Source organism: Salarias fasciatus, chromosome 23 (assembly GCF_902148845.1).
Source record: "Salarias fasciatus chromosome 23, fSalaFa1.1, whole genome shotgun sequence".
Taxonomy (NCBI): Eukaryota; Metazoa; Chordata; class Actinopteri; order Blenniiformes; family Blenniidae; genus Salarias; species Salarias fasciatus.
In genome coordinates this window covers 10,048,851-10,073,382 of record NC_043766.1, presented here as the reverse complement: position 1 = coordinate 10,073,382, position 24,532 = coordinate 10,048,851, and the positions used below count along the sequence as shown (strand labels likewise).

At 39.6% G+C, this 24,532-nt stretch overlaps 2 protein-coding genes across 2 annotated transcripts; one reads left to right on the top strand and one right to left on the bottom strand.

Annotated features, from left to right (window-relative positions):
* Positions 1–1,517: 1,517 nt before the first annotated feature.
* Positions 1,518–19,669, bottom strand: LOC115382014 (disabled homolog 2-like). Its single transcript, XM_030083660.1, has 10 exons — positions 19,572–19,669; positions 10,875–11,009; positions 7,860–7,999; positions 5,370–5,468; positions 3,666–3,797; positions 3,137–3,217; positions 3,016–3,054; positions 2,485–2,535; positions 2,083–2,169; positions 1,518–1,937 (listed from the first exon to the last, which is right to left on the bottom strand). Exons 1-10 carry the CDS (start codon positions 19,600–19,602, stop codon positions 1,518–1,520), a joined length of 1,215 nt encoding a protein of 404 aa, XP_029939520.1. The 5' UTR covers positions 19,603–19,669.
* LOC115382273 (prostaglandin E2 receptor EP4 subtype-like) lies at positions 19,615–22,883 on the top strand. The gene is made up of 2 exons (XM_030083976.1): positions 19,615–20,657; positions 21,590–22,883. The coding sequence occupies exons 1-2, from the start codon at positions 19,707–19,709 to the stop codon at positions 21,914–21,916; spliced, it is 1,278 nt and encodes a 425-aa protein (XP_029939836.1). The 5' UTR covers positions 19,615–19,706; the 3' UTR covers positions 21,917–22,883.
* Positions 22,884–24,532: the final 1,649 nt, after the last annotated feature.

Here is a 24,532-nt window from a genome sequence, read left to right as displayed (position 1 = left end):
ATAGCAACATGAAGTCAAAAAGCATCTTTCACTTCTTCAGGGAGAAGACGTCACATTTCACTTCAACAGAAAGACACACGTTGCTTAGTGTCACCGGAAGATTTCTAAATCTTCTCTTACTTTTATTCTTTAGTTTTGTAAATGCCGACGGTAGGCCATGTCAACAAAGAAGCAAAGGGAAAGGATTTATATACACAAAGTGCTTTATTGGAAAGACGAAGAAGAAAGGTCAAAAGATCATTCAAAATCTACATATTTTACTAGTTAAGTAAAATCAATACTTCTTCATATAAATCCTAATAGCAGACATCTTCCATTTCCCTGAGGGGTGTCAGAGTTATATTATGGATAATATCAATACTGAAAAATAATAAATAGCAGATTATTTATGAGCCACTGGATTTTGTACCACTTGTTGTCGGTGTGCAGTTTTTAAAGGTAAGACAAATGGTAGACCATATAAAAAGAATTGTCTCATATTTCTGATTAAAAGCAGCGAACTGACAGAAGAGTTGTGCCTTTATTGTCAGTGATTCCAAACAGCAGTTATATAAACTTCACAACCCAAAACCATCAGATATTCTGCAACCGAAAAAATAACCACCACATGTTTGACAATGACTTTATTAGATTTTTAGACTAAACTCGCCAAAGATATGAGTAAGCTGATTAAAGAAGCAAGCAAATTAAGCTCCTAAATATCAATATGAATTTGCATTTAATGGAAAAAGTGCATTTATTTGATTAAAAAAATTATCAAAATTATGTATTTTAAGTTTAAAAAGAGCTAATCTGTACATTGACCAGTCTGCTTATTGTTCTCACTGTGAGGTTCCTTGGAAGAGCCACTCAGATGTACCTGTATATACAGTACCGTACAAATGTTTAGATGTATGTGAAAAGCATTGCACAAAAAATTTGCCATCAGTCACAACTTAAAAAAATGAACAAAGCACTCAGTGAGCAGATGATGAATTGGCAGTTCATGTACCCATCTTAAAGTTCAACAGAGTGTTTGGAGTGCATCTGCAAGATGGAGATCTTGGAAAACGGCCCACGTCTTCTGTGACTGTGCTCTAAATTCCTGTCTTTTATGATCCCGGGCAGACTCCTTGATGTTGAAATCAGAACTGTGTGAGGGCTATAACCCCCGATTCCAGAACTCCTTGTTATTATTTCCACTAATGACATCTGCTGTCTATTTGAGGTTATTATCCTATCGTGTTAGCGTAATGCATAAGCAAATTGTCTACAACATTTACACAGCAATGTTTGTGTAGACAAAAAAAAAAACCATTAAAAAAACATCTGAAATCAAGTTTGCCATGTGCCTCTCCAGTTTAACGTCACTGCTGCAACCTTCTCTTCTGCACTTTACTGCATGAAAATACCGGTTTTGCATTGCACACAACAGCATAGACGGTTTTCACAGACCCATCAGAATTTTTAAGAGACACATGAGCTAAAAGCAGCCTTTACAGAAGAAATAGTGATTTACAGGAAAATACATCAGAGATTCACAGCCACATTGAGCATGTTTTCTTCTCACACCTGCTCATCACAGCAGAGGATTTTGGCTCAAGGGTACGGATGGCATGGCTCCTGCGGTTCCAGCGGGAGTGTAGGAATTTAAAGGGCTGGCTAAAAGCTGAGGGTGAAGTGGAGCTGCTGACTGCAGCACCTTCCACCAGACCTCCAGGCGGAGGTCCAGCTGCAGGGAGTGTTGTGACACCGGGAGGTGCCCACCCGGACACACGCTGGGTGCGCGTGGGCCAAGGGGCCCCGCCTGGGCCGGCCCACGGGTTTCCCATGAGCGTCTGCTGGCCCCAGGCCATGGAGGAGGGAGGGTATGGGGGGCCTCCTGCTGGCTGGGTCGGGTACATAGAGAGGATCTGTGAGGTGGAGAGCATTGGCTTATGCTGCTTGCTGTGGAGGCTCTGAGAGACAAAAAAAAAAAAGACTGTCTTTAAAATTTGAATCAACAACAACAACAACAAAATCACAGTTAATGCTGCACAAAACACGACTAGGAAGAGGCCCTTTAATGCACACACACACACAAACACACACAGACTGCCTAACCTGGACTAACGTGTAAGGTCTGAGTGGGTGTGAGAGGGTCCTCCAGGGGGTGGAAAACACTTCCATCAGTTCGTTATGGGATGAGAGCTGAGAAAAAGAAGGTCTAAATGTTTATATTTTATCAAACAGTGAGACTGCAGACTGGAAAACATAATGCCAACAAAGTTAACAAAACTGGTGTAATTCCTCAGAGAGACTAACAATTTTCATTAAAGAATAAGTTCTCCTCTGGATTCGCAACCTATACTAAAAACAATAACTATTTTTGAACCTTTTTAATCAAAAAGTAAAAAAAACACATGGTAATAAATCTTTCCTTCAGTACAGCCGGAGGTGTTTCAATTCTGGAATGAGTCCAACACTAATGTGTCTCCTTTATGAGCGTTAGGGATTAGTTTTTACCTGGTTGGAAGACCCGGGCCGAGGACTGAACACAGCCTCTGGATCAGACCCCTGACAAATCACAGTCAGTGAGTCACAAACACATTCAAGTTCTTCAAATTTTAGTACATAAAATGGACAAGTGCTGAAAGAAGCAATATCCTGTATGTGATATTAATGTTTGATGTGAAAGTAATTTAAATTTAAATTTAAATGGTGAGCCTCACAAAAAGATTTAGTATTTATGAAAACTTGAAAGATGTATGTTGCTTCTGTAAAAGAAGCTATTGTATTATGGTAAATTCGTATTATCTCAAAAAAAAAAAAACTTAAATATAGTCATTAGCACAGGGCAGTGGCAACTAGAATGTTTGTAGTTCGTAGTGAACAGAAAATGCGTTATTTTTGGAAGATTTGGCAGATTAAAAAGAAGAACACAGTGTTTTCTGACTTTCCTACTGGCCTGGATAATCAAACCTGACAAAAATGATCAATATTTTCTCCATGACTGATTGTTTGTGCCCAACAGCAGCATTTGAAAGTTTAACTTACCTCAGCCATGATATCACTTAAAGGCAATAAGGAAATGTTCTGTAAGACAAAGAACAGTTTTGAAAACACAGAAACTAAACACAAATTTGCTCTGACAAAGATGTGTCTGGCTTTCTCTGACTTGTGCTGGTGGTGCAGATTCTTGTGCATCTTGGTCCACACTCTGGCACATCTCGTTAATGTCCGCCAGAACTGGGCCGGCCTGAAAAAGACAAATTGTCCAAAATGCATAAATATAGAGCACTTTTATAAGGGATTGACTTGACTCTTTCATCTTCTCAATGACGTCATGTTGACCATTATAAATAATTTATTATATGGAATTCATAAAATAGTGAAATGTCGACAAAGTGTAGAGAAGAGTGAATAAATACAGCAGGCTATAGTAACACATCAGAGTACATGGTAACACAAAAAAAACACACACAAAAAAACCTCTCTACAACCAAGCTTATTTGTATACTTTATTTATGGTCAACAGTTGTGCTATTAGTGCTGCAACTATAAACTGTACCGACCTTTTGTACAACAAACTCTTCTCTCTTCTCTCTCTCTCTCTCCTCTCTCTCTCTCTCTCTCTCTCTCTTCTCTCTCTCACCAGGTCCGCTCCCTTATGCCTATGTTTTTCCTTCAGCGCCCTGTCCCGTTACCTGATTGGCTGTCTTGATGTAGAAGAGGATGTAGCTCTCATTATGCTGGTAGATGTAGGCCAAAGCTCTGGGGTCAGACTCATCTTTTGTCAAAGAGCTGATATTGCTCTTCTCCTGTTCATGAAGAACAGCCTGAAAGACGATCAAACACCAAGGATGCTTAGTTTTCCACCACAAACATTTTTTCTGCTTTAATTATTATACATACATGTGTTTAACATGTGTGAAAGTACAAAGGGTCTGTTGTAGTGTGTAGTTGAACATTTTATGATTTGAATTTTCTGCTTTCTCCAACTGTACTTTAGTACATTTATCACATACCTGTACTTTACTTGAGTAGAAAATATAGAGCATACTTTTACTCCAGTACATGTTGCAGTTATTACCTGTACTTTCTACTACATTCTACAAAAATGGAGTGGAAAGTAGTCACCCAAGGTCCTGCTCTTCAGCAGAGAAACTTTGAGCGCCACTTTTCTTCGGTTGTCTTCCACACTATTATCCAAACTGAGCCACAGCGCCATCTACTGTCTGTACCGGAGCACATAACACCAACTGCTCACTGATGGCTGCTCTGATAAATGACTAATGCGATGCACAGCTCCAGGAAAGGAAAATTATTATGTGGTGGAGAGTGTTTATAAAGAATCTGTTACAAATTTGGATCTCTTTTAAGAAAAATACTCTCTCTTTGTTTTCATGAAGAGATTTAAGGAACCATAAGACAGTTTGTGGTGGCTGATTGTTCCTTCTGCCCATTTTAGCATCGTCGCTTTTTGATTCTTTAGTATCGGCTCTTCCTATCATCGTGAAGCAGAATTCACCAAGTGTTGGATTGTTCACACTATAGAACGTGAGCTGGGTTTAGACCGTCGTGAGACAGTTTAGTTTTATCCTACTGATGATGTGCTGCTGCAGTATTAATCCTCCTGCTGAAGATGAACAGCGTTTTGTGGACTTCAGTTTAGGGAAGGAGGGAGGAGGAGCAAGAGATGAAGGGAAATGATGGATGGAGGGAGAATTAAGCTTCACAAAGTCTGTGAGAGAAAAAATATATTTATGTCTTTGTACTGATACTTAAGTAAATTTCACATGAGGTACTTTAAGACTTTTACTTAAGTAAATATTTTTTAGGTGACTTCCACTTTTACCAAAGTAGATTTCAAGCAAAGCATCTGAAAGCAGCTGAATCTCTTTTGATAGTGCTTTCTCATCTCAGGCCTTTTTTTTTTTTTTTTCCCAAAATAAGCAGGTCATTATTTTAAAGACAAAAGAGAGTGAATGTTAAATAAAGTGAACCTTTGAACTTAAGTGGACTCATATATCAGTTTCTGTGATGAACTAATGTGTCTAGAAGCAGGAGAAATGCTTTATAGCGCCCACTATGAAATAAAAAGACATATTTTTAGATATTGGTGCTACTTCAGTGCAGTGAGAAACCACAGTGGCCGCTGCTGCTACTGCGGCCGCTGCTGCATGGGATGAACACACACTTTATCTGCAACCACTAAACTGATCAATTGATTTCTGTGGCTCCCTGTCTGTTATATTTTAGATTATCTACACAACATCTGACAAAGAGGGATGTGTTGACATCAGTTCTGAAGAAGCTCCACAACAACTGTCTATCTGACGTTTTGGTGCAACAAAGCTTCTAAAACATAAACAACAGGACCAGGATTGAGAAATAGTGGTGTGACTCACCCCGGTCCGCTCGTCCACCAGTTTCAAGTTGCCGGAGCAAATTTTCAACCAGATTCTCTTCTTGTGTTTCCCTTGTTTCCTTGATGCTTCCGCTAAGCCCTTTACCACACACACACACACACACACACACACACACACAGACACACACACAGAAGTCATGATGATAAGTTGCATTAGGAGAAACTACATTTTTCGAGAAACTGCTCGTCCAGTGTGTTAAGACCAAACAGGCAAACTTCTTTCTCCAGTTTCTCCAGGAGGCATCAGTCAAGCAGCAGAACATGACAGCTCCAACCACCACGACACCCAAACACTGCCTTTAACATTTCCTTTTATCATTTATTGATCTCAAGGAACAAACCTCTTTACATCTCAAGCCTCTGTCGGGCTTTGGGATTTATTGCCTTTTATTTCTACATGACTGTATCAGTCATGAGTTCGACAATGAATGTGAATGTATGGAAACTTTAAATAATAACGATTAAAACAAGAAACACAATTCTTAATTTGTCGTGCGTGTCAACTTCTGTAGAAGGCTTATAATCCATGTCTGCTGATAGAGACTCCTGTGTAATAATGGTGGTTTTAAATGATTGAAATATGAAGCAGTTGAATCTGAAGCACTTACAAAACTATTCATCCTGAGACAGGCTCACTTGGTTACTTTATTAGTCAGTTACGAAGTAATTTCTCAATTTCAGTGTATCTTATACTGAAACCTTTTATAATTTTACTTCCATTTTATGCATCACTTGTAGCACATATCTGTGCTTGTGAAAATACAATGAAAATTTGGATCGTGGTAAATGGTCTTTAATAACAGAAATTAAATATGTTCTCCCTTGTATGAATGCATTTCATGCTCAACACACATAAAACCACCAGTGCTCTTGAGATGAAGTCCATCAATGATTTTTATCATGCAAACTCCTTTGAGATTAAAGGGTGAGAAATGACAGAGGTGTCAGGACTCGGCAAGCTATCAGACAATGATTTTCTGCTTCAAAACATTTCCCACAAGTCCTTCTTACATTTTTGAGAAAACAGGATCCCTCATCAACATTTGGGTAAAAGTGCCTGAGGAATGTAAACTTCAGATGCGACTTTTGTTCAAATGAAGTGACCTCATTTCGTGTACTGCTATAACCCCACTGCAACAGTCAGGCTGCAGCCTCTGGTATATTTGATAAGTTGAGAAAAAAAAAAGAAAGTTAAACTGAAAGCTGAAATTTAAAAAGAGCCAACGAATTACACAAAGTTAATTTTCATTAGTTTGTACATTTTTCCCCCCTCTTGACTCTGGAATAAGTATAAATTCTATCACTGTAAATACATTTGATAACAAACTGCAGCACTCTGAAACTCTTGCCAAACTGCTAACTCTCACACTTTCTCATGGCTGACAACCAGCAGTTTTTTTTTTCACGTTTTTAAAATTATGCACTCTGTTCTTCTTTTTTCCTCTGAAAATGCCAAAAAAGGAGGCAAAGGGTTTGTGTTTACAAAGCATTCGATGTTTGGCAACCAGACAGAGCTGAATCTGGAGACGCATATGCTGTTTTCTCTGAACCACAACTGACTCAGACCTTGGTCCGCTCAGCTGTCACATTCAAAAGTTCACTATAACACAATTACCACTCGCCTCACATTGTGCCGGTTCCTGTTTTTGACTGTAAAGCAGCTCTGGCTGAGTGCGTTTAACCTCTGGAGCTGTGCTGCTGTTTTCACCACCTCAGGTTCAGTTGCTGGTCTTTGAAGTTGGGGCGTTGTCTTTATTGATGGGATTTGTTTTTCCACTAGGCTATGTCCCACAGATGCTCGGTTGGATTGAGATCTGGGGCATTTGGAAATCAACTAAGTACCACAACTTGATTTCAGGCTCCAAAAACTGTTCCTGAGACACATTTGCTGTGTGGCAGAGCATTGTGTTCTATTTGGGTCTAGCTAAGCTCTCTAAAATCCTTTCAATTGGCTATTTTTTCAGTTTCAAATACACAAAAGCAACCTGTTTTCTTGTTGGCTTCTGTATCCCGTCCACTACCAGGTCCCATGATAAAGACATGATCAGTTATTCATGTCACTCTGATGTTGTGACTAAACAATGTCAAACACTAAACCTGTCAGTCATTCTGCAGAAACAAATATTTTGTCATGAACTGAATCTGTGAGCAGACTGTGGCTGATGTTGAGATATTTGATTTCCTCTCAAACTGGACGGACGCGTCGCTGCTTGTATTTCTTACGACAGCAATTGAGATAACAGCATTTAATTGGGAAAATTTGAAGAAACTCTGGCCTCTACACTGACTCACTTCCAGTCATAACACGTGCCGAAGACACACTTTCACCTCGCTCGTCATTTGATCTCAGATGACCGGTGTTTATTTTTAATTTTCAGCTGAAGATGAGAGGATCATTGTCAGATAATTAGCCCAATCTAATAAAGACAAGACCCTGGAGAGTTTGTTTTGGAGGTGGGCCAGAGACTACCTTTAGCTTCATCATGGACTCCCAGCACATCTTTTCTCCCTGGGCGGCAGGCACTGGGTCCATGCCAATCAGCTTGGCCTTGTAGCGGACCCCGTCTCCATGGAAACGGGATGTAAAGTCACTGAGTGCACTGCTGACTCCTGGGAAACATGAAGAGAGAGGATGGTGGGTCAAATGATGAGCTTTACTCCGTGTGAGAGCAGGAAAGAAGCATGTCTGTGTGTGTTTGAGGTGAACGGTTAAAGCGCACGTCTATTTATTCTTTTAATATGTTGGCATCTCCTTTATTGTAACACATCTGTGTTTACATTTTTGCAGTGTTTTTGTGTTTATATGAGTAAATATTTGTATGCATGTTTGTGACTGATCTTAATCTGTGCAAGTTTGTGTGTTTACATGCTTGAATTGTGTTTTCTGAGTGTGTAAGCAAATTGCTGAACCAAATGATCCTTTGTCAATGTTTCATCTCATTTCCAGGAGAAAAAAAAAGGTAATTCAGTGATTACGGAAATGTCAGCGTGTGGCACTGAAGCAAAGGTCGGCCTTTAAACAGCTTTGCTTGCACCACGAAGAAGTTTATTGGCATTTACTCTCTGTTTAGTTAAACAAAAAATACAGTCAGACTGCATAACTGTGTGTAATCGAGGCATCACACAGTCACACAGTCACACAGTCACTGAATAAACTTCAAAATTTAAATAGAACTCAGTGATATAATATCAGTATTAAATTTTGAAGTTTTAGGTTGGGTTGAGTTTGTTCATTTCTTGCGGGGAACAACATTTGTTCCCATGAGAATACAGACCCATAATACTTTTGTCCTTACTAGGTTTGTTTATGACCTTTACAAAAATGTAAAAAGTTGAAAGAGGCTTTTAAGTAGATGAATGAATGCCTGACATGCTACTGTCAGGCAACGTATGAGAGATTTTAATGGAAAAAAGAAAAAAAAAACATCACTACATATACAGTACAAATTCATGGTTGTGATTGTTCATTAATGTAAAATGTAAATTAATCACTCATGTATCTAATAACTGCAATTTGATCAAATTTGAATGCAAAGAAACACTTTTTGACAGATTATCAACCTGACTCTGAATATGCATAACAATGCTGCTGCAACCATCGTTGCTTGTTGTAACCGGAGAAACGTTTTATTCACTGCTCTTCCATCAATGTGGCAGAAAACACAGGAGTGAAATTTGTTGCAACCAGTGACAAATAAACATTTCAACTGTAATATAACTGAGCAAAAAGGACTTCCTTAAATTGTGTCGTCTCATTGTGACTCAGAATCCAACAAGCTGCCGAGGAAGACGCAGCAACACATTCTGGAGTTTATGAGCTTCTAAAATTGCTGCTTCAGAACTTTATCATAAAAAATGTGACTCCTGCAGGTGCAATTTTACTTTTACAGGCATTGCACTGACATAAAAGCACATCTTAAATGATCGTGTTCTCATAGCATCATCACTGCTCATAATAGATAATGGTTAACATGTGGACGATGTACATACAGATGTTATTGCTCTGCAACCGAATGACTGCTTGAGCAAGCAGAAATGTCTGTTAAGAGACACTATTGAAATCCAACATGTATTCCCTTCATATGAATGCTTCTTGAAATTGGCAAATGTGTAAAAGGATTTCCAGTAAGATGTTTTGATACAAATCAATGAGGTGCATCAACACAGCTGGAACAGCTGGACTTTTCCCAGTGGTTTATGTTGGAGGACTGTGGAAGAACAAAACAAACAGTCCTGCCTTAACACTCCCAATTCCCCTCAGATAGGCTATAAAGAAGCCCCACAAGCTGATGGATAAACAGACAGTACCAGCTCCAACTTTAGGTTTCAGTTTGGAATAAAGAGTCAATAATCTACACAATCATATGCCAAAAAAAAAAAAAAAAAAAAAAAATCAATGATTCAACTGATTCAATTCAGCATGACTAAAAATGAACAGATCATTTTTTTACATCTTTGTGTCAGATTTCTATAATGAATACATATAAATGAACAAATATAAATTTGTTAAAAAAATATTCACAATAACTAAATTATTTGAGCATAGAGACGAATTATTCCGCTCCTCTCCTGCTACGAACCTTCACAATCGAAAGAAAGATGCAACCTGATTCTCCATCAGCTGTGACAAATATAGTAAAAATAATGTGCTCTGCAGGCGCTCCTATTGATTATCTTAACTCCCATCATTCAGCCTGTTGATATGCTTGCCTCAAAATGGTTATCATGTAAGCGTCATTACTATTTTCAGATATCCATTGGACTTCCAGAACGTGCTTCTCTTCTTCAATAATCTAGTTTGACAGAGCCTGGCAATTAAGCAAAACCATGGAGAAAAGGTTCAAAAAGGAGTATGCAACCTCTTGACATAAATCAAACAGTGCTCATTTTTGCATGAATATGGTTTTTTTCACGTCATATCTTCTCTTGGTTAAGCTCAAGGATATATATCACTACTTTAATGTATGGACATGACAAGATTGAATTTAAAGTGATAATTATTTATAACTGTAATCATACACAAGAATCAGTACAGCTAGATATTTTCTAAATATGCCACTTTCAGTCGTCATTAAAACCGGAGTCAGTGTACATTTGAGATAAAATCTTCAGAGCGAACAAAGAGACTGGAAGTGAAGTCAGGAGGGTGGAAGTCAACTGACCTGGGTCTCAAAGTGAGTCTGATATTTGTGTACATCTGACAAAACACACAGGGAAGACAAGAAACAGTGTGATGGGAAATAACACTGAGGGATTTCCGACACACTAAATCAGATGGATTTAAAAACAGACAGCAAGAAATGTCCAGAAGCATAATTTAATATCAGCGAATGATGCAGAGCTGAAATTCTCCGTCTTTAGACGCTGAACTCTCCTTCAGTCTCTTCTATTCACTTTGGATTGAGTTTTGTTATAGGAGGGAGATTTTTAGCACAGACAAACTCTGCTGAGAGCGATTTCTTGACAGTCAGCCGAGGACCCATACCTCTGGTGTTGGAGGGCAGCCAGGTCTTGACAGCAGTTTGGCCTGGTGAGGGACAGTTTCCAGCCTTTTGCTCCGTCTCCATCATGACAGCTTCTGTTTGGAAATCCAGCGTTGGTTGGGATGGAGTCAGCGTGCCTAAAACAACAAGGATGGAATCTTTAGACTGCAAAAGAACATTTAAGCTGAATTAAGCAGCTTGACAATCAGATACTGATATCTGTCAGCATGAAAAAAGGAGGGAATAATGAGTTTCTTTGACAACTGGAGAAGAAAACAATCGATATGTCTCACCTGCTGGGAGTGTGTCTCTTCTTTGACCCTACGCAGCCCGACTTATGTCATAACCAAATCTTGGTGGAGCCAAAGGTCATTCTGCTGATACACTGGTGATATTAACATCCGCTGGGAGGCTCAAATACATGGGAACGCTTGCGGGAGGCTGAAGAGGCTCTAAGTGGCGGGATAGACAGCACACAAGGCTTTCCCTCTCAGCATTAAGGTCATGTATTTCCCTCGAGGATGGCTTTTGATGGTATTTTCCAAAAATAAAATATTATCTAAGAGTTTATCTTTACTAAAGAATGCCGTGCCTTCAGAAAATCTCTGCAGAAAAGATTAGAAACATCAAAAGAAAATAATAGAGTAGCTTTAGTGCACTATATTTAAGAAAACTACAATTAAATTAGGAAATTCTATGATGCTATAGAAAAACCAGAAACGAGAAAAGCCCTAAGTTTAAAGTAATCAATCATACAGTCCATATAAAAGTATATCATAAAAATTTAAGTGAAAGATATAATACTTTTATGGCTGAATATATCAGTGAGCAATAAAATTCCACAATATCATTCAGCCTGATGAGGGAATTCAATACATACACACACATATAGCCACACACACTCACATTCACAGACAATTTAGAGACACCTAATAAACGCAAACAGATCGTCCTGGACTGCAGGAGGAAACCAGACATAAAGCACACTGATAACGCTGGTGTAAGCACAGAGAAAACATGCAAACTCATATTTGATCTGTGGTGTGAACTTGTGATGTAGTTCCAGCATTAACAAACAAAAAAGTGGTTGAAAATGGGTAAATTTGAGCCAGCAGTGAAGTCAACATTTCACTACCAAAAACAAAGTTGAAAGACAGTAAACAAGTGAGGCTACAGTGCCTTTAGCATTTTAACACGTGACCTTCAAAATATAATACTTTTTGTTTGTTTGTTTGTTTTAATGCAGACTCACCAAACAGCTGGTGGCCAAGAGTAATGTAAATTTAGTGCTCAGTGTAGAGACACAAAGGAGCAACGTGTCATGTAAATGAGGCAGCAGGAAGAAGGACCCAAAACAAAAGAGGACACAGTTGACAGAAATATTTAAGAAAGTTTAATGGCTGGAGTGCTGGTGTGCAGCCAGGGGCAGGAAACAGAAACCAAACAGTCTCCGGGAAGGTAAAAACCTCTACTCCACAAAAAGCAAGTCATAAATCAAAACAACACAACCGAGCCAGAAATAATACCTGAATCCTCCTTACATCTATTTAAAATGTCTCTCAGCTTTGTGTCAGTTTTTATGCAACAAATACCAAATGAAAACTTTTGACAAACGAGTCAATTATTTTTCCAAACAAATGCCTTTGTTTTTCATGAAGAGATTACAGCGTTCACTTTTAATTTTTTTTATTTCCTAGTTGACCCCTCTGCAACACCGTGACTCATCCCTGAACCCTCCTGTGCAGAGCTGTGACGTTCATTCTGCAAACATCCATAGGTCTTTATGGGAAAGCCTCGCTTGTGGCTTCTCTCTGGGGCAGGCTCTATTATGTGAACTATACTCTGTTTATTGTATAGGCAGATGTGAATGTGCAACCCATCGCTATGAGATCAGAGTTCTTTTCTCAGACCAAATGAACGTCCTTCAACTCACGGGGGACGTTGTACAAGTGATTGGCCACACAGTGACATGACTCCCTGTGAGTATAACCACACATGGATGTTGACTTTAGAACTGCTTGGAGAAAGACAGGGATGGGTCTGCTCCTTTTATGATGCATTATTTAAAAAAAAATGATTAAAAAGATTTGATTCATGTTTCAGATCTATATCTAACATGACTGTAAGTGTCTCTAAGTGGTTTAGACATGAATATCCACATCAGCATTTATGAGGGTTAGAAGGTATTTTCTCGACCGAGCAACAAACCGTTTTATTTAGCTTGATCATAGAGCATTTTTTAAGTTCATCCAGTGTGGTTTTGAATTAGCTTCATCTGCCCAGAAGGTCGCTGGGTTTCCACAACACACGAAAGAACATGTAATCCTCCAGTTGAAGTTGAAGCACGCAACTGCAGCAGCAGACTTGTTTGCCTGTTAGTGGCAAAATAAAGTGAGACGCAGGAAGCATTTGACTGCTGTAGACAGAATAATCTGTGGGAGGTTTGTTTTTCAGAACAATTACTGGAAACCTTCACATTTTGCAATCATTGTTTGGTGATTGTCAAGTCACAGAATGTGTTTTTTTTTTTCAAATTCATTTATGACTGAACATATGATATTGATCATTTCATAGTTTAGTGCAGCAATATTAAATTCACATGAAAATTCAACATTTTCAGTCTCAAGTGGTGATCCTTTACAGTCAGTAACATTATCCTTAAATATAACTCTTGCATTACATTGATCTACCTCCATCAATCAGGTTTATTAGTCCTGATATTACCCATTAGCTGAGTTGTCATCTCTACGCAGGCCAGTCTAGTTACACCAGTTAGTTGGAAGAAGATGCTCTATTATCTTAATGACAGACACTGTCGATTAATTACTGTTTGATCTAAAGACACAAGGAGATACAATAAAACAAAACAAACAAACAACAAAAAAAAAAAAACAGCTAAGGAACATTGCAGAAATACCAAAAAAAAAAGCAGATCATTCTTATGAAAGTGAAATAACGTTTAAGCTTTAACAGCTGCAGGCTAATGTTACTTTAATTATAGCCAGATTTTTTTTATGTTGCTGTCAGGTGAATGGAGTCAGGTCACGAATAATGAGACATCTGTCCTGCGCTCTTCGGTGATAACATTTCTGAGGGGAAAATGCTAATGCTGAAGCCATAAGGGCTAATATTACAGTTAACAGTCAACTCAGTGAGCAGGAGAGGAGGCAAAAGCTGATCTGCAGAGCTACGAATAAACATACATGTTTTCATTTAAAAGAATTGATGAGACAACTTCACAGAAATGTTACTTGTCTGATACCGTAATCGATTGAGCCTTAAAGTAAAAGCAGTGGCTTCAAACATCTGGAATACATTATTCTCAAAGCCTTCAAGTGAATAAATCAGCACTTGGTTAATTTGTTTTATGTTTCAATATCCTACACGTTTCTAACATGTAGCTTGACATTTTCCCGTGTATGGGATGAGAATTATTTCTATTGATGAGCACTCTGGATATATTTTGTCATGTCATTGAAGAACTTGCCAAGACCTTCCTAAACTGGCAGTCAGGTTTTCTGCTTTGGGATTTTACCAGCTGCAGTAGTAATGCCACCTAAATTCTGTGATAGTGTATATTTCATGGACTAAATCCAGATTTCACACGGTTCATGGAATGGGACTACTCTCAGGATAAAGAGTGAAAACAAAAGGTTTATCTTCCCAGAGTTCATAATGAAACCGAAGCCCAGTATCTCACATTCTGGCTATGAATGACAAATTGACTAAGCAGGGAATTATAAATTCTTATCCCAGGACAGGGCAGCCTGCACTCCAAGTTGAGTGTTTTGAACATCTTTTGACTTCTTCTCCGTCACTACTGGGAAATGTCAGCATATCTTTATCCATGCTTGTTGGAGACAATGAACCCTAAAAATCCCCTCAGCACTGTGATGACAAAAACGAGAAAAACACCCTCTTAGCCTTTCTTTGGCGTATTTTGCAGATTCACTGTTGTAGTTGAGTAAATGTGGTGGTCAATCTTCTCTGGCTCTCGGGTCAGCTAAATGTGCCATTCCGACATTAATATTCGGAGACGGTATATTATTCTGACTTGAAACAAATCCTTCTCATTTAGAAGAGATCTCAGGAAAAGCTGAGACTTATCTGAGATAAAACTCTTCCTGTTTCTGGGGGCTTTCAACAAACTAGCCTCACTCCCTGAGAAAATGTTTCTCTAAGCAAGAAAGCCTCTTAACAAACCCAAATATTGTGTCACGAATGACTGAGTTTGTAAATACTTGTTCGACAAAAATGCATCACTAGCATTGTGAACTCTTAAACAATCATGAAAGTTTGACGGTTGCAAGAAAGCTGTCATGACTTCCACATTTCAGTTGTTCTTCATGCATAAACCACTTCGAGCCACGGTCATCATAAAAGGAGCCGTTCAAAAGTCAACATTCACGTGTGTGTGTGTTTGTGCATGTGTGCACGTGTGTGTTCATCCTCATACACGGTATATATTACCATTTATAAATAAAGTAGCTCCAGCCGCAGTCTGGCGTGCTGCTCGTCTCTTTGTCTCACCGCATGAGGTTTTGTTTATGGGCTCAGAGCCTTGAAGACACACAGTAGTTTCACATCCAGGCTGAATGTTACTGTTCACCTTCTTGTATTTGTTCATGCAGTGTACCTATAAACTCAGCATATGTAAACATTTTCAATTAAATTTATGTTCATTGAGGTGCAATGTACACAAATGTCCATATGGCATCACAGCTGAGGCATAGCAGCTTAACAAAACTTGACAAAGCTGAAAATAAGAAGTGTGTTATACTTTTATATGTTATGTAATGCATTATAATGCATTGTAAACCAGATATTAGCTGCTGTGTGTTGCATTAGAAAAAAAGCAGATAAATATTTGTTTACGATTGACAGTGTTTCCGTGGAACTGCGGAAGATGACTTTGGTTTGGCTCACTTCTCAGACATGGAGATCGCAACCCCCAGAGATTCACCGAGAGTAACATAGACGTCACATAGCAGTTCACAAGAAAACCAACACCAGCATACACCACACTGAAGAGCCGCTATTTATACAAACACCATGATATTAAGAACAATAGCAAGACAACCTCTCAGAAGTTACAAGCAAATTAACCAAGTACATGGAAACATGAAGGAAACATACAGAGGTAATATTATGGACACCTTTTTTTCTCATTTGTCTCCACAGCGACACACAAGCCTGCACATCCTGTGGATCAAACAGAAGCTGTGAGAGTTTTGAGTTCTTGTTTGTCGGTGATGAGGGCTCAACAATGTGCTGTTGGTGCATCTCTAATAAAAGTTCTTCGAGAAATGTGTTATGTGTCAGGCATTCAGAGGCAGCGAGGTGAAGCCTCTTCATATGAGAGCGAGAGAGAGAGAGAGAGAGAGAGAGAGAGAGAGAGAGAGAGAGAGAGAGAGCATGAACCACACAGCCACAAAATCAACAGGAAATACTTGTCTTGCATGTTTTAGAGGTCTCCCTACTTGAGATCTGCAGAAGCCCTTTCATAACCCTTTCACTTGATTTTATTTTCAGTGCCCCCTGAACTTGATTTTCGGACACATGTCTGTTCCTTGCTTTGGTCGAGCTACATGAAGAAGAAAAGCTGGATGATGAGCGAACATTCAAAATGCTGTTTGAAAAACTTTTTCAGAACTGAGAAATATCACTCAAATACCTCATTTCACATCTGTTTGTGGAATTTTCCAAATTCTGATTTAAACATTGCAACCATCAACATCCATCCTTTGTAATTAAAAATAGAGAAAACGATTCATCGCTCAGCCTTCATGTATTCACTGCAGACCATCAGAAAGAACCAATAAAGCCAAAATGTTCCAGTCAGCTCATCCACTGCTGTTTTGTAATATTTCATTGAACCCTTATGGGAAATAATCTGCCTTTTAATTAATTTTTACGAAAGATCAGCCACAAAGGGGAAGAAGAAAAAAAAACACTATTTGTGCTTAACTGATAAGACGAACCATTTCTGAACTATACCTAAAAACCTTTGGTATAACAGCAGCCATGTTCTTTCATCTTTTGTAAACTTGGCTTGAAGGAAGTTAACAGCTGTCATGTTTTCAAATCATGTTGCTTTAGTTCAAAAGGTCCCACAGACAACACTTTGGCTACACCAACAGTGTGTTTGTTTTGATAATGACTTTTAAGAGTGTAAGCGTTGAAAGTGTTTTAACTTAGGAATTAGGAAACCATCAGCTGTCTGTTCAGTCCCTGAATTTATTGATTGTCTCTTATTGCCAGTGTGATTCTTGAAACTTAATTCCCCAGGATGGAAGCGCCCAGTTTGAAAGCATCAGATTTTTTTTTTCCCCAACAGCATGGCATTCAGCTTAAGAGCCTTTGTGAGTTACATACACAAGTCTTAAATATTATGTGCAAACATTTCCCATTAATTTTCTTCTCTGCCAAACAAAGGTTGGGGTATGCATTTGTGATGTGTGCTTTCGGTCTGATTAGTCATACAGTGACGTCATGTCCAGTTAAAATGTTTGAGCCCATGTGATTATACCAGTCAGAGGCAGTAACAGACCTGAGAGCAGTTTCAATTAAAGGTTTATCTTTTGCGACATTCAAAAGTATAATAAAGAACACAGTGAGAGCCTCATGATTCATCTGATAGAGAAGTATCTTCCAGTCAGTTTTGGAGTTTCCAAGTGTGGGCATCACCTAAGTGTTGTTTTCTTTTTCTTTCTTTTTTTCCAGGCTGCCAGCCCCTTCATGTCTGCAGTGTTGCTTTACCTCCCAGTGAGGTGTTGCATTTTGTCTTTTAAGGTCAGCTGCAGACAGAGACCTCTCTCCGCTGCTCCTCACTATAAACACAAGTCACGCTGGAATTAATGCACGATCGCTCGAGAGCCCCAGCAGGCTAAGTGCACTGACATCCCGTGTTCTCGCTGTCCATCTGCCCGTGTTGTTCTTCACAGTCATTTTTCAGTTTAGAACAAATCTCTGTTGCACTTTGCACAATGCTGTGTCTCTGCCGGAGGAAACCTCAAACACAACGACAAACTGGAACAAATGAAGAACAAAGGTTTTGTCACATGATCAGATGCTCTTCAAAACAAAGTCTTAATCCTTCTGAAGCTAGAACAAAAAAGGGAGAAACAAATGTGTCATCATATGTTATTATAGGTGAAACTGGAAGTTAACAAGAACCAACATTCATTTGTGGGCTCATTTAGGGTTTGGATGCCTTGATATTTGTAGTTAATATGGGTTCTGTTTTCCTGGTAAAAGACCACCCTCAGTGACAAAAGTTCCACAAACCTTGCAAGGAGAAAACAATGACAATTTGCATAAGAGGAGCCACACTGTGGTTATTTTATAAGGTTTTGACGTGATGGAGTCCCTGACGGATTAACTGGATTATATGTGAGACAGGACACGTGCACAAGACCCACGATGACAAAATCCTTTGGAGAACAAACTGAAATTTAAGCCACAGTAGGTGGGCCCTGCCTGCCACACCAACAAAAATGCCATTTATCATGATGTTAACACTTTACTTGTCAGTGGTCAGCTTCAAACTGAGTTAATGATGCTGGTGTGTGGCCCAGTGTTGCTCTTAGTGTTGTGTGACAGCAAATCTCTTCTTTATCACAGGATGACCTCAGAAAAGAGACTGCAGGAGATGGCTCTGACCAAACCATCACCATAAAGGCAAAGTAACTGCATCAAAGTCTTAAAAAGAACAAGAATTCCCTCATTTGACTCAGTGGAATGAAAATGTCATCGCATGTGCACGAGACATAATCAAGTTCTATTTTCCTAGGTCCATTATGCATATCTTTTTTACTACAACAAGGGAAAGCTGTGTTTGTGATGTGCAAGCACCTTGATTAGGATCCACTGATGTGTGAGTGGACGGTTTTGGACCGCCCAAAGCACACTGACACTGCTTAAGCAAGGGAAATGTGCTATGTAAGCACTACATATATGAAGTTCATTAAAAAATTACTTACTAATTTGAAGATTAATTGGTTAATTAACTCCATTAACAAATTCATCGAGCTTAATTGATAAACTCCTTTGGTTCTGACTAAATAAAGCTAAAATAATGTGTCTAATTGTAACTATATGACTTGGAAGAACTGACATGAACATTCTAGCTATATTGACAATTTGATTTTGATTGTAATGATATATATATATATATATATATATATATATATATATATATATATATATATATATATATATATAATATATATATATATATATATATATATATATATATATATATATATATATATATATATATATATATATATATAATGTGTGTGTGTGTGTGTGTGTGTGTGTGTGTGTGTATGGTACACTTATTCTCTTTTATTCTCAGTTTACTGTGCGATTTCCTAGCAAAGAAAAAGGAAAATAAAACATTCCAATAAAATTAAGTACTTTCTTCAGAAATAACTTTTACCATTCCTACTAAGTGAGATCAGTTCAGATAACTCTTTAAAGTTACTACAAACTTCTACGTGTGCTTCTGCGTCCCCACATGACTAATGTGCAGTTCAGTGAGAAAGCCCTGCTGCAAACTCTGGTCTCCGACTGTCCTCCTTAGGACGTCAAGCATCAGTCCTGATAGGCTGACACCAATATTACGCATCAGCGGTGACCCCGGCGAGCTGCCAGAAACACGAGCGGAGCGGAAATTGCACAAACCACGTACTTACATCGGTCTCTCTTGGTGGAGCACCCATCCATCCTGCTGGACTGCAGTGTGTTTGATCGTACTGAGAGACAGCCCGCCTCCCGGTTCACAGCTGTCTGTCTGCCACGACCTCTGGATTACTGGAAAGCAAGAGGGGATGAGACTGCCGGGGAGCTTTCCCTCGCCGACTTCTTATCTTCTGGTGCAAGAGCTTGAAGAGGAAATGCATTCTTCAAGTCAGAGCAGACCGGAGGACGTGTCTTTAACAAACGCCAGCCTGTTTGTGTATTTTGCGATGGACAGTTCCAACTTTACGCACGGACCCCTGTCCTCAAACGGGACTCCGGTTCAACTTACGCAGAGAGGCGAGATGGAGACAGACATGACTTTGCCTATTTTCATGTTCGCTGGCGGTGCAGTTGGGAATCTAATCGCGATAATCGTCCTTTCTATATCAAGAACGGAAAGAAAGTCCTCAGCTTTCTACACGTTGGTGTGCGGACTGGCTGTCACGGACCTGCTGGGCACCTGTCTGGCCAGTCCGCTCACCATAGCCAACTACCTGGACACGCATGTGTTGGAAAACAAGCACGCCTGCGAGTTTCTCTCCTTTTTGTTGCTGTTCTTTGGTTTAACCGGACTGAGCATCATTTGCACCATGGCAGCGGAGCGGTTCCTGGCCATCTGCTGCCCTTACACCTACCAGCGGTGGGGGGTCGACCGACGCTTTGCGCAAAAGTTTCTCTTCTTCATTTACATGAGTCACATTTTTTTCTGCTGCCTCCCCATGATGGGCATGGCTCAAAGCCGGCTGCAGGAGTCCGGCACCTGGTGCTTCATCGACTGGAGGACCAGTAAGGCTGCGACCACCGCGTACTCCGCCCTGTACGGCGCCGTCAGCCTGCTGCTCATCCTGGGGACCATCGCGCTGAACCTGGCGGTGTGCGGGGCGCTGCTGCTGATGCGCCGGAGGACCGTGCGGCGGCGCGCCACCCGGGCCAGCGTCAGGGAGCGCTGGAGAGCTCTGTCCTCAGCCGCGGAGACGCAGATGATCACGGTGCTGGTGATGACCTCCGCGGTGGTCCTGGCCTGTTCTGCCCCACTAGTGGTGAGAAGCCGACTCGGTACTCTTGTCTTCGGTGGTTTAGGCTTTTGCTGCGTGGAGTCCTGGTTTTCCCGCAAATAAATGAGACAGAAACAAATAAAGAAACATAAAGTAATGTTGGACAAATGCCTCCACAAACACAAGCATATCAGTACAGGTGGAATACGGAGGTTTTTATGTTTTTTTGAAGTATTTTATTGCTGTTGAGATCATTTGATTGAGTTAATATGAGTATCTAGAGATTATGCTTTTAGTTGTTTTTTATATATAGAAATTAATTAAAAGAACTACGCAAATAAACAACAAGCCCTTCTCATCTAAGACACCTGAAAACAATTTTCAAAGTGCCACATTCAGTATCCTCTCCTAATTAAAGACATACTTTCATGAGCCTGTTCCTCAGTTGAAATTGGTTTCTAATAATACACTGCTGACAGATGATACAAATGTTTTAAAACACTGAGCTAAATGCGTATGTGACTTTCAAATCAAAATGGCAGGAATCTAAATTTGGCAATTTCATAAGACATTAAATTGACAACGTTGATAGGGAGAACTTTTGAATTGAAATGACATCAATTCTACAGAGTTGCAATTATGTGTCAATGTTTTGAGGAAAAAAAATGTATTCTGCATCTAATATTGTTTTATTATCCTAATTATTAATGCATTTTTCAGTGGGTAGCATACACAGTAGGTTCCCTCAATGCTTTACCAGCTGGAGTAGATCCACATGAGGGTAGAAATACTTCATCTGATCTGTTGTTTTACCTGCACGTATCTGACATAGGCTGCAAAACTGTAAAACTAATAGAAAGAGAAAACGTGACTGCATGCAGCTGCTGACACCATAAAGCTATGCTTATAAATAATAATCAATGCATGTTTTTTAAAATAATGTTTGCCTGTTTGTTTGTTTGTTTTTTCTCTGCAAGGTGCGTGTATTTGCTAATTGCTTCAAGGTGAAAAATGACCCCAGAGCAGATCTGGCTGCCATCAGGATAGCCTCTGTCAACCCCATTCTGGACCCCTGGATCTACATACTCCTGAGGAGGTCCCTGTTTCGACGGCTGCTTGGGTTGTCCAGACGAATCAGCAGGACTAGCAGCACTTCCCCTCCGTCACCACAAAGACATCTGTTTTGTTCTGATATCATGAAGGATAGCCATGTGTTCAGCCAGCTGATGTGCAACGCAAACCTCATCACACAGCTTCCTGCCACCAACAAATTCACTCCATATGAAACGGAGAGCCTCAGTTGAAATGCTGCAGACCAAGCTTGCGTTGGACATTGAAGTGATGTTTGTCATGCTCGTGCTCCATGCAGCATCACATAAAGCCACAGACTGATTTCAGAGCTACCTTGGTGGGATGAATGGATGGTGGACAAACAGCTGATAAACAGCCACAGGGACCCACAAGTGCTTTTTATTGAATCTAATTAAGGTGGAGAAGCAGCAGTCTGGCTGCACCTGATTTTCTTGCAGTATCTTGGACATCTACTCAGTCTTTCACCATCTTATATTTGCGGGTGGCTGGAGGTGATCCTGGCTTGATGACCCTGTACAGATGACCCACCCTTCACAGGGAAAACTGAGACAGTCATATACACACCCACTGAGATATTCAAAACATTTCATGTAATTCACATGTGGATGGAAGAGAGAGTGGCCAGGCAAAAGCCACAGTTGCATTGGGTGAATATGTGAAATTCAAGCAAGTGAAGAGCAGGGGATCTTCTTGCTGTGAGGCGGGAGTGTTAAAAGTCTTTGAATTGCAACGTGAAGTATAAGAAAACAAAGTAGAGACTGACTTCATCTTGTGCCTTCTGTGGTCATCCAGCCTTCATCACTGCCTCAGCCTCACTGATGCACCTTTTCTCTGTTTCGTGTTATGAAGCACACTTAAAACTCATTTGACTTTTTCTACTCCAGGTTATTCCAGCCATCGGCACTCCTGTAGCTGTAATGAAATCTTGTTTCTCTTGGTACATTCTTTATCAAATGTCTTGTTGGAGAAATAACAGCGCAAAGACCTCGAGAAAAGGTTGGGTTTCTTCAAATCGGCTGGAAGCCATCAAAACATTTTTTAAAATATTGTTGTGGCAGGCAGGTGGCTTGGGCTTCGATCTCTCTCAGATATAATCATGTTCATGGGAAACTCTCCAGGATGTGCTTTTAAATAAGGAAAGGAATTCTAAACACACGGACATGACAAACCACAGATTTAAATATGCTGTCGATGACTGTTTATATTAAAATTTAATGACTTCAGTAACTCTGAGCCTGTGTGACTTCTGTTATCCAGTTGACCGTTTTGATACTGACCTGTTATTGCACTGATTTGTGTCCAGATCAAGGGACTTCACTTCTATTAAATTTCCTCTTCAGCTTGGTTCTGACCTCCTCCAAATCCAACTGCATCTAAAGTAGCAATAATTTATTTATAACATAGCTTTCAGCAGATTACTTAAAGCCACGTAGAACAAACCATGAGTCAGATTATTTCACTACTGTGTTTTTTTTATGCTCACTTCATTGTGACTAATGAAGTGAGCAAAACAGAATAGCATTACCTTCAGTACTTTCACTCACTTTTGCCTGTGTCCTGGTGAGTAAAGCCTCTCAAGAAGTTGAAGCATCAGCAGAAAAGCCTTGCAGAGTGACAACGTAACTGAGATTGTGCCTTCAATCACAAAGAGGAAGCAGATGCTGTGTGACTCTGTAATGTTTTTAAAATCTGAAACAGCCATGTTTTCCCTCCAAGGATGACAAGAAGAAAAGTCAGGAGAAATGAGCTAATTGACCATTATTGACTGAAAAAAAAAAAGATCAAATCACAAAAATAATTTATAAAAATCTTCTAAAAACTGGGCAGTCTTCTGACTTAAAAATACTCCGTGTTGTTCTACTTGTGGCCACAAGGTGGCGTAAAGACAACAGGAACAGAGTATCAGCTCCCTCGTCATTTGGTCTTCCAGACAGGATTAAAACTATTCAGTGCTACTTGTCATATCATATCTCCATCCGCTGGATAAGAAAAAAAATCAACCTATATAATACTGTATGTAGATTATTCCTGCCAGAAGACACCTTTTTTTCTTTAAGGTACATCTCAAACTTTTTTTAACTTTAGTGTAAAGGTGAAGCTTTAAGAAATTAATACCTTAAACTTCAGAACTATTTGCTTTTAGAAGCAGTTTCTGTTTCAACTCTGTCACAGATTGAAACTAATGAACGTAGAACAAATGAAGTGTGGTTATTCAAAGTGAGCCAATGGTGGAAACCGGCGCCCTCTTGGGGCTTCTTGCTACAAACCCACACAAAAGTTTTACCTCACTCTCATGAAAAACCAGAAAAGTAAAACAGACAAAAAAAAAAAATCTATTGATCTTTGGAGGAAACTGGAGTGGCTGTCGATAATCTATGTATGAACAGAAACACGAGAGTTCTGCATGGAAAGGCCATCTGGGAGGTGAACCAGGCTCCTTTGCTGTCCGTCCATCTTCTTCTCTGTTTTATCCAACATCGAGTAGGGGTCTGGAGCCAATCCAGCAGAGTATGGGTGAAGACAGACACACTGGAAATGTCACGAATCCCTCCATGGTAGACACAGTGAAGAATAAGATAAAACACTCAGATGTTCATATTCCCAGCCAGCGCAGTGAGTTCACTTACCCTCACATGTATATCTCCAGAGAATCAGACGACCTTGAGTAAACCTACATAGAAACAGGGAGAAGACGGAAACTCTGCGGAAAAGGAGTCAAAACCAAATGTTTTTCTTGTGATGTGACTATGTTAGAACAACCCATGACAATAATTCACAAAAATTGTATCAGTTTAACTTGGTAGTCTCAATAGCGCCATGTCAGGTGC